At 66.2% G+C, this 10,002-nt stretch overlaps 1 protein-coding gene across 1 annotated transcript in view; it reads right to left on the bottom strand.

Annotated features, from left to right (window-relative positions):
• The window catches only part of GRAMD1A (GRAM domain containing 1A), a 20,313-nt gene that overhangs the window by 3,284 nt on the left and 7,027 nt on the right, over window positions 1-10,002 (bottom strand). Inside the window, exons 3-15 of the mRNA XM_012730480.1 lie at window positions 8,191-8,401; window positions 8,090-8,110; window positions 7,643-7,727; window positions 7,453-7,556; window positions 7,287-7,382; window positions 6,560-6,640; window positions 3,765-3,877; window positions 3,456-3,606; window positions 2,843-3,041; window positions 1,860-2,003; window positions 757-875; window positions 531-673; window positions 10-117 (exon numbers count right to left, since the gene is read on the bottom strand). Coding sequence (XP_012585934.1) covers window positions 10-117; window positions 531-673; window positions 757-875; window positions 1,860-2,003; window positions 2,843-3,041; window positions 3,456-3,606; window positions 3,765-3,877; window positions 6,560-6,640; window positions 7,287-7,382; window positions 7,453-7,556; window positions 7,643-7,727; window positions 8,090-8,110; window positions 8,191-8,401 — 1,575 coding nt within the window. The remainder of the gene's footprint in view (window positions 1-9; window positions 118-530; window positions 674-756; window positions 876-1,859; window positions 2,004-2,842; window positions 3,042-3,455; window positions 3,607-3,764; window positions 3,878-6,559; window positions 6,641-7,286; window positions 7,383-7,452; window positions 7,557-7,642; window positions 7,728-8,089; window positions 8,111-8,190; window positions 8,402-10,002) is intronic.

Here is a 10,002-nt window from a genome sequence, read left to right as displayed (position 1 = left end):
GCGCCCGGCCTACCCAGCTGGCGGAAGTAGTCCTCAATGCCGCTCCAGGAGTTCTTCTCGATGAGCGACTTCACCAGGCTCCAGGGCTGCTTCCGGTAGCGGATCTCCGAGGACACGCTGGGGGCCACGGCGCGGGGTGAGGCCTGGCCGGCCTGGCTGCCCCTGCCCGGGGGGTGCTGGCCTTCCCCCAGTCAGACAGCAGATGCACCCCGTGGCTCCCCGGGGCCCCCTCGCCTCCCACAGCCGCGCTAGCACGCCACTCGAGTCGATGCCTCACAGGCTGGCCTGCACCCCGTCTTGAGCAGGGGGAGACAGCCTAACGCATCCCAGACGAGGCTCTGGCGGTCCCCCAAACCTACTGCTCCCACCGTCCCCGACCCGACCAACAGCAGCACCATCCTGCTAGCGCAGTGGTTCAGGCCCAACCACTCGGGGCACCCCCACGCTGCCGCCACCCACGCTTCTCCTCCGCGGGGCTCCCGACACCTGGGGAGAGCGGGCAGGGTGCCAGGGGGCGGGGCGCCGCTCACCGGAGCCGGGCCTTGTTCCGGGCCAGGCCCAGGATGCAGTAGCGGTGGGCGGTGTAGAAGTAGTCCTGGTAGGGGATGCCCTGTGTCAGCACCTCGGAGTCCACCACACACCCGCCTGCCTGCGGGCCTCGGCGGAAGAGCGTCTGCGGGGCAGGGAGGGCGCGGTCAGGGCCGCCCAGCAGCCGCGCCCACCGCGCCCAGCCCCGCGCCCACCCCGCCGGCCCACCTGAGTCTCCACCACGGAGGCGCTCTTGGGGCCCAGCGGGTTGCTGATGGGGATGGTGTAAGTGAGCACTCGGCGCTGGTGGCACTTGCTGTCCCCACTCCAGGGGCTCAAGGTGACGTCTGGGGCGGAAGAGCAGAGTAGGGAGACCAGCCCGGCAGGTGGCCCACAGGCTGTGGCCCCCCCCCCCGGGTCCCTCCGGCGTCTGCGCCACTCTCATTCCAGACACAGCTGCGGAGGCCGGCGACACTGGGGGGGGGGCGGGGGGCTCTGCACCCCTGCACCTCTTGCCCTCCTGGCGCCCTCCGGGCCTGTCCACTTCCTGTCGCACAGTCCTAGCTTCTCCCTGAGCTCCACACCCGGAAGTCCTCTGCACCCCTCGCACCCTCGGGGCCCCACTCTGGCCTCACATCTCCCCAAATCTCTCCTTTGGTCCTTATCCAAGGAGTGACCCCACTGTGCCCCAAAAGCCCCCAAAGCCCTGGGCACTCCCTCCCCATCTGTTCCCTGGGGCACAGCACTGGGTGAGCCCGTCCTCACTGCGCCCTCGGGCCTCCCCGGGGCGACTGGCCTCCCCGGGCGCGGCTCCCTTCTCCAAGCCAAGTCTGGTCCTGCCCTGTAGCCCCCTCGAACACTCTGAGGGGGTACCCTGAGTTTCCATTTCACATGCTTCCTGACCCTGCTCATTCCAGACACCCCTCTGACATGCAGGGTCCCCCACCCCTTAACTCACACCACCCCGTGCTGTGCGCTACTTATGTGTGTGACCACTTCCCGCCGCCCTCACTGGCTTCTGGAGTTCACCTGCCCCGGACGCTGCACTGGCCTGACAGAGTGGCGCTCACTGTGTGACCACTACCTCGTTTTCACTAAATGCGGGTGTTCTAGGTGTTTCTCTGGCCTTGGCTCGTTAGTCCTCGTGAGACCGATGAGGCAGGCACTTTGATGGCACCCCCATTAAACGGAGGAAGAAACAGGGGCTCACCGCCACTGAGAGGCTCAGCACTCTGGGCTCCCTCCTGGGGGCTGCACTGAACCCCCCGCACCTCGTCGGCCCCAGCGGGCCCCCGTGCCCACCCGTGCCTGGGTGGCGTCTGCTGCCTGACCTGTGAATTTGCACTGCTGCAGGAAGCCCTGCAGGAAGGGCGAGTCGGAGAAGAGCATCTGCTGCAGCCGCTCGGCGCCCACGTGGAAGACGGCGTTGATGAGGAGCCGGCCGGAGAGGTCGGGGAGCAGGGCGGCCAGGTCAGCTGGGAGACAGCGGCAGCGGGTGGCCCCACAGCCCTCCTCCCCAGAGCACCCTGCCGTCCCGCCGCCGACCTCTCCTCCCCACTCCCGGCCTCGGGGTGGGCGGCAGGCGCGTCTCCCTGGGCAGGAGTGGGCGCAGACCGGGAGCCCGTGGCCCGGTGGGTGGGCTTGGGTTTGGGGTGGGCTGGGTGCCATCCTGTCCTCGGAGCCGCCAGGACGGGCTCACAGCGGGGCACACCCCGGAGCGCAGCCAAATGCGGCCACAGAATCGGGGAAGGCGCTCGGGGGGGGGGCCAGCGGCCTGTGGCCTTCAGGCAGGGCCGGCGCCGGGGGAGTGAGCAGGCCCGGCCAGTCGGCAGCCGAGACCGGCTCTAGACGGCCTGTCCCCAGCTAGGGCCAGTGAGAGCCACCCCTAGCGAGTGTGGTGCAAACACTGCTTTCTCTCCCCGGGCTTGGGGGCAGGGCCGGGACTCTCTCAGAACCTGAAGCCTGCGAGAATGGAGTCGCCATAGAGAAAACGGGTTGGGGGCGGGGGGAGAGGGAAAGACAGCGAACGCTGACTAATGGGCCGAGCACCCCAGCGGCTTGTCGAGGCGCCGCCACCACTGCTGGCCAGCCACGGGCAGGGGGGCCTGGCTCGGGAGGTTAAGCCACTTGCCCAAGTGACACGGCGTGGCAGGACTTGAACCCTGCAGCGTGGCTTCAGAGTCCGCGCCCTTTGCACCCAGCTAAGCCACCTTCGAAGCAGAGCGGAAGGCGGCTGGACTCCTGACAGCGCCGCGGACCTCCCGGCCCGCCTGCCCCAGCGGCCCCCCGCCCCCCGAGCCGCACCCCGACTCACCCTCCTCCCCGGTCGACGAGGAGGAGTTACTTGTGTCCGTCAGCAGCTCCTCGCTGGGCAGCAGGTCCGAGGGGCCCAGGCAGGCGGGCCCGTCCGACGGGGTGGGCTCTGAGCTCGGGGGCTCGGCCACGGGGGTCACTGTCTGGCTGGAGGAGGCGTCGGGCTGGCTGTCTGTCTGCTCCTCTTTGTCCTCCTCTGCCTGCAGCGAGACGCTCAGTCCAGCTCTGCCCCACCGCCCTGGCCTGGGGTCCCCGCGGGCCACACTGCCACGGTGAGACTAGGAAACCCATGCTGGGCACCGCGGAGCCCCCGGCCCGGCTCCCGTCATGTCGTGGGAGCCTGGCTCAGTGTCTCTAGGCCTGGCCTGTCCATCTGCAGTCCTGTCCACGCCTGTCTGTCTCCCACTCATGCACCCATCTGTCCCCCCCGGCCTGTCTCTTTCCCTACCTGATGCCATTTGCCTGCCGGCCTTTCTCTCCCCATCCCTTCTAACTCCCACCTCCCCCCACCCTCTCTCAGCCCCTCTGCCCCTCGGCTCCCCTGACCCCCATCTGTCAATCTCGCCCTCTTGTGAGACCAGTCCACCTCCCTCTGGCTCTTCCCATCAGCTCACCCCATGGTCTGCATCGCTGCTGGCCCTGGAAAGGCTGGGGGTGGTGCGGCCGTGACGTGAGCCCACGGGGCTGGGCTCCTGGCTGCGGTCGGCCGCCCCTGGGGGGGCGATGTCACTCAGGGCAATCACATCGCCCACTTCCTTGGGGGTCCTGTGGAGAAAGCCCACCACTGGATCCTACAAAGCCCACAGCCCCCCTGGTCTCCCAGACCCTGACACCCACCTCAGTCCACCCAGGGCCCAGAAGCTCAGCAGACGGCCCCTCACATCTCCCCCAGCCCCAAGAACCAGCGTCAACCCCTAACTCACCCCAGGCCGTTCAGCTGCAAGGGGCAGACGTAGTCCTCGTCCTCGCTGGTGAGGCCCAGCTCTGAGCCATAGCACTGATGAACCAGGTGCCAGAGCTCGCGGGGGCTCAGCGTCTGGGCAGACAGGACCAGTCCGAGTCTCAGCAGGGCGCCCGGCGTCCACTAGAGGGCAGCACGGCCCCCATCCTGGTCCCGGCCAGGCGCCCTCAGACTTCACCCAAAGCTCACAACACCGCCCACCCGCCACTCCCCAAACCCCCCACCCAGTAAGGGCAAATTCCCATTTGTACGGAGACTACAGAGGCCCAGGTGACCAGCGGGGGCTGGGATGCAAACCCCCGGCAGCCGGAGTTTTCTGCAACCGCGGTCAGAGCGGCTGGCAGAGCGGGTGAGCTGCACCGTGAGAGCGCTGGTGGGAGCAGCTCCCGCCACCCACGGAGCCGCTGCCAGGAGCCGCTGCCACGAGCCGCTGCCACGGCCAGGCGTCCCTCCACCCCTCGGGCTAACGCAATTCTGTAAGCCACCTCATCGCTTAAGACAATGATACTGAGGCCCAGAAGTTGGGGGCCTGCCCGAGGCTTAGTGGCAGAGCGAGGTGGCTGGTCTCCCCCACTACCTGCCGGACCCCCTGGCCCCGAGAGCCAGCATCCCTGCGCGCTCATTCTAGGCCCACTCCGGGCGCCACCAAGTGAGGGTGGTCCCCATCGGGCCATGGCGCTCACGACCCTCCCAGGCCCGCCACTGCTCAGAGGTGGCGCTGGTGGTCCAACCCCAGCTCTCAGCTTGGCCCCCTCCCCGGCTGACGCTCCTTGGAGACCCTGAGCTGCCCTGTCCCGCCTGCAGGCTCTGCACCACACGCCCCCTGAGGAGCAGGCGCTGGTCTTCTGAGGCCAGTGGACACTGCGTGACACCCGCCCAACCTCTGTCCTCTCTCCCTGCCAACAGAACCCTGATTTGTGCAGGGCCAAAATCTTCCCCCACCAAGGGATGAATTATAACTGGTTCACACGGATTCATCTTGCCCAGCTGCCCCGTAACCAAGGGAGGCCACGTGACCCGTTTCTTGAAACTGAAGAAACGCCAAGAGAAGCTTAGAAAAGCTCCTCCCTGCCTGGTAAGGGAGTGCCTGCTTTCTCTCCTCCTGCAAGTTCAAGGCCAAGACCCCCGGGGCTGCAGCCACCACCTCGCACCAGGTGGCCACCAACACGCAGAGGGGTGGACAAAAGCGTGGGCCCTCGATGAACCCGGGAGCCCCTCAAGCCCACCCGGGACCTCTGGTTATGCGCTATCAGTGTGCTTTAGTGGTTCAGTGGGCTCCAGCACCTGGCTGCAACGGGCCGGACCCAGCTCTGCCACATAAAGCCCGTGGCCACGCGGAAGTCTCCCTGGACTGCCTCGTGGGTGGCTCTGCCCACCCCAGAGGGGCCTGTTGCCTCCTTCTGCAAGGGCCCGGTGTCGGGTTCCGCCACTGCCTGGCTGGGGTCGCCACCCCTTGCTCAGCCGGGCGGGCATCCCGGGAGAGGCCAAGCGGGACCCACGCAGGAAGACGATGCAATGGTGCGAAGTCTAACAGGTACGACATCGAGTTCGCACTGGCGCAGGAGTAGCCAGCACGGGCACTGGACTGGTTTCCTAAATCTCTCAGTCCCGGGGAGGGCGGGTGCAGAAGGAGGATGTGTGTGGGCTCCTACATGGGATTCAGGAGAGTCGAGGGGGTAAGGAAGATACCAGTGTCTGCTGCGATGCCAGTAATAACTAGACTCTCCTAGGACCCCGCACAGCGTGTGAACAAAGTCTGCGCGAGGGAATCTGGAGGTCCCCTGGGTCCTTCTGGGTGTCCACGAGGTCAGATCACTGCATTCCTTTGAAAACTGTTCTAGTGATGTGAGCTGGTTTCCACCTTCATTCCCCTGAGTGTGCGGTGGAGTTTTCCAGAGACTCCGTGACAGTGATGCAGTCACTGAGCTGCTTACTGGAATGTGCTTGTGCAGCCTTGTGTTTGAAATTTCCCCAGCTTCAGTTTCTAAGATGGCAAATAGTGATAAACATAACCCACTCAGACAAAAGCTCTTGGGCACTGGCAAATTGTTTCGGGGCGGGGAAGATTCCTGAAACAGTGACATTTGAGAATCACCGTATGTTCTGGATTCTAACTTCACACTGGCTTACAGGGATATCTAAGATTTTTTTGTCCTGAAACATACCGGCACATTGAGATCTAGAGACCTGTCCTATACAAGAAGCACATGTGGCCAGCTCAGCTTACAATAATTCAAATGAAAATGAATTAAAAAGGGAGATACAGGCCCTCCCCGGTGGCGCAACAGGTTAAAGCGCAGCACTACAACGCTCACCACAGCCACTGCAGCACAAGTTGATCCCTGGCCTGGAGGTGACCCACAGGGCACAGCAGACCTGTCCTGACCTGCCCGCTGCTCCCCTCAGCAGTGGACTTCATCAGACTGCCTGTTCTGCTCCCCACTCGGTCTCTGGCGAATCCTCTCACGGCTCCTGCTCCCAGATTTGAAGCACAGGTGGCATCTACACCCCTCATGGCAGAAAATTCCATCTGACAGTGCAGCGACCACCCAGAACACCTCAGCCTGGCCAGGTTCTGCTGCCACATACACAAAACCCGCCTAATTTTCAGGGCGTTTTCGACCAGCAAACGGTGGGGGAAGGGGCTGGCCCGAGGCCCGTGCAGCCCCCGGGTGGAGCCCAGGGAGGAAGCAGAGGTGCGACGGCTGGGTCCTCGGGCGCGCTCAGGCAGCCACGGCCCGCCCCGCCCAGGCCTACCTTCTCCAGCAGCGCGTTCTGCCAGAGGCGGAAGATGAGGAGGAAGCAGCGGTCCCGGGCCCCGAAGGAGGTGAAGAAATGCTGCGGGAGAGAGGGTGTGAGGGGGCCAGAGGGCAGGGAAGCGCCAGCCCCGTCCACACTGCACCCCGACTCTCCGTCCTCACACAGGCTTTTGCTCATGTGTTCGTGCGTCGTTCACGTCACGAGGTCTACGCTGTCCCGTCCTGGCCTGGAGGCCGGGGACCATGACGAGGAGGTGGCCCGGGCCGGGGTGGGGCACAGACTCCACACGGAGTCTGCCCTCAGGGTCAGGGTGCGGGGGGGCACAGGGTGCCCTCCCTCCCAGTCTCCTTGGCCCATTAGGGGCGGTGTCCTTTGGACCAACCAAGCTCAGAGGAAGCCTGCTGTGAACCCCACCCCTGTCAGGGCCACTGCGGTGAGGCACCCATCTTGGGGGCCCGAGGGGACAATCATGAGGACAAGAATGGGGTGTCAGGGAGGTTTCCAAGGACACAGGGCTCCTGAGATGCCAGGTCCACGGGAGGGAAGACTTTTACCATTGGAACTAGCCCTGGGCTTCTGTGTCAGGGGCCAGGCTGCGGGCTGTGGGGTCCAGCTCAGAGGCGAGGGGGGCCTGGGCCCGGGCAGGGGCCGGGAGAGCAGAGAAGGAAGGCGAGAGAGGGAGGGAGGCTCGGGAGCAGGACGCCGGGGCCCGGCTGCCACCCACCTTCTCGCTCTCCGTGCAAATCTGGATGGCGTTGGGGATCAGCTTGGCCGTCTTTTCCTTCTTCAGACACGTCACTTCCTTCAGCTGGATGGAAATCTGAGGACGAAAGGCGGGTCAGGGGGGCCCCGGCCCTGCCACCCCAGCCCCGCTCACCCCTCCAGCTCACTGTGGTCTCCCAGCGGAAGATGTTGCTGTAGAAGCAGATCCAGTTCTCGGAGAGATAGAGGCGGCCCTGGAGGAGGATCTCGCGCTGCAAGGCACAGGAGTAATCTGAGGCGGCGGGAGAGACGCACACAGGGAGTCACCGGCTGGCCTGGCTGGAGCCCAGGGCCAGCGGGGCCGCCGGGGGCACTCACCCACGATGAGGCGCTCGGCTTCGGGGAGTTTGCTGAACAGTTTCCGGAAGTCCTCGTTGCGCTGTTTGTACGTGGGGCTCAGCATCTGGGGATGTGTTTGGGAGGTGAGAACCTGGGCGGGGGTTCGCGCCCCTACGTCTGCCCCACAGGGCTCCCAGACGTCCCCCGGTCTCTTCAGCCCCGGGCGGGTTCTCTGAGGTTGCACTTCGGGCCTCCACTACCCGCACACGGCAGGGCCTGGCCGAGTCCTACCCCGGCAGGCCCTGCGTGAGTGCCCACCAGCGTCACTGACTCCTGGGAGTGCTCCCTTCAGTCGCGGAAGGAAAGGCCCAGAGAGGCTGAGCCACTCGCTCGAGGCCACACAGCGCAGCACGTGACCCGGGGTCTGCGGATGGCGGCACCTGTCCACCCCCCGGCCCCGCAGTGAGCCCCCTGCCAGACACTTACGCTGTACCAGCTCTGCATCTTCTGCAAGAGAAAGGAGCGGCGTCAGACAAGCCCCCGGTCCCCGGCCTCCCGCCCGCCTCCCCACCAGGGCTTACACCAACCTTGCTGTTGCGGATGAAGTTCCGGCTGCCCAGGCTCTGGGTGCTGGGGGTCCCGGGCACCCCCCCTTTCTCTGAGGCGTTATCTGACCCCTTCTCCACCATGGCGCCTGGTTCCGGCTCAGGCGGGGGGCGGCTGGAGGGCAAGAGTTGCAGCCGCTTGCGGAGAGATGGGGAGCTGCTGGGCGTGCTCCGGCCAGAGTGGGGCGTGGTGCTGGGGGGAGCAGGCTGAGTGTGGGCACAGCCCTTCTGGAAGGCCCACCCAGCCCTGTGTGCCCGCCCACCTTCCCCACTTCCCCACAGGGTGACCCGAGGGGGCGCCCTCGCTCCGAGCCTCAGGGCACCACCTGTCACCAGAGGCGACACAGGCCGGCCCTCACGGGGTCAGGGTGCAGAGGGTCAGCACCCACGGCGCACGCCTGAGCCCGCAGCACCCGCTGTCTTTAAAGTGCACGACTGGTGCAGACACTGTTGAGCAGCCACCTGGTCGGACCTGAGCATCTTCTTCATTTCTCCCCTTTGCCTCGCCTTTTGCTTCTGCCATCGGCTAGTATTCCCCTCCCCCCAACCCCGCTCCACCTCCAGGCCCACCCTTCAAGCCCTGGCCCCTGCCGCAGTGCTGGCCAGCTCACCCCCGGCCATGGCCGCAGCCCCACTCCCCACTCTCGGCCTGTGACCCTGAGTCCGGCAGGTCGTCCTGATGAGCCTGGCCCCCGCTGACAGCAGAGAGCTCCCCTTGGCACCCAAAGCCCTCGGAGCTCGGCACCTCCCCGTCCCTGCCAGCCCAGCTGCCCCGGCCACCCGCCTTCCCTGGGCCCTACCGGTGACCTCTGCACTCACGCCGCTGAGGCCTCTACCTGGGAGTCACCCACATTCCCGCCTCAGGCTCCTCCCGTCTGCTGACCCAGCCCCCGCTCCCCTGGTCCCCCCGCCGCCCAGCCCCCGCTCGCCCCAGCTGGTATCCAGCCTGCCGGCTGTGGCCCTCAGGAGGACACGGCTGCCACCTGTCTCGGCGCCCACAACCGTGCCCGGCACACCGTGAGCGCCCACTCAACGCCGCTGACCACGGGATGAGCCGCGCCGCTACCACGGGGGCGGTGGAGACCCCGGACAGGCTCCTGCGGGGTCGGGGGCCGCCACACTGAACGAGCAGTGCGCGCAGGACCGCATGCGGGCGGTAAAGGGCGACGCCCGGGGAACCGCAAGCGGCCACCGCTGACCGTGGGGAAGGACGGGCCGTGCGCGCCCTCATCACTCCTCACACAGCCCTGCGCGGCTGTCAGAGGAGACCCAGGAGCGGCGTGTGCAAGGCGCGTGGCCGCTCCAGCCCCGCAGGGCAGGGCCCGGTCTTGGGGGTGGGGTCCCGCTGGAGGGCTCGCAGCTTCTCACGCCTCGAGCTTCCGCGCAAGCTGTTCCCTCTGTTCAGTCTCCCCCTTCCCTATGCATCTCTGTGCCCCCCTCGGGCGCTCCGTGCTCCCCACCTGGAGGCGGCCTCACTGTCCTGCACTGCCTCCAGCATCCTGCACCCTCCACCCCTGCTTCCCCTTCCAGCCCCTCCGGCGCTAGGCCACCACTGTCTGATGACAGCCCCACGTCCCGGTGGGTCACAGGTGTCCAGTGACTCCGTCACTGCGGTCCCCACGTGATGCTCAAGACAGGGCCCAGGGAAGGTCTTCAAGTCATATGGCAAAAGGAACCGGTGCATTTAAATAAACACCGAACAGGTGACTCGGGCCACGGCCACGCACGCCCTCTGGACCAGCTGACCCTGCCTGTTCCCTTACTCTTGCTTGAACCCCAACCCTCGCCCCCCCC

Source organism: Condylura cristata, unplaced genomic scaffold (assembly GCF_000260355.1).
Source record: "Condylura cristata isolate star-nosed mole 26May11 unplaced genomic scaffold, ConCri1.0 scaffold00028, whole genome shotgun sequence".
Classification (NCBI taxonomy): Eukaryota; Metazoa; Chordata; class Mammalia; order Eulipotyphla; family Talpidae; genus Condylura; species Condylura cristata.
Note: the sequence above shows the minus strand (reverse complement) of the source record. Positions and strands in the feature narration are given on the sequence as shown.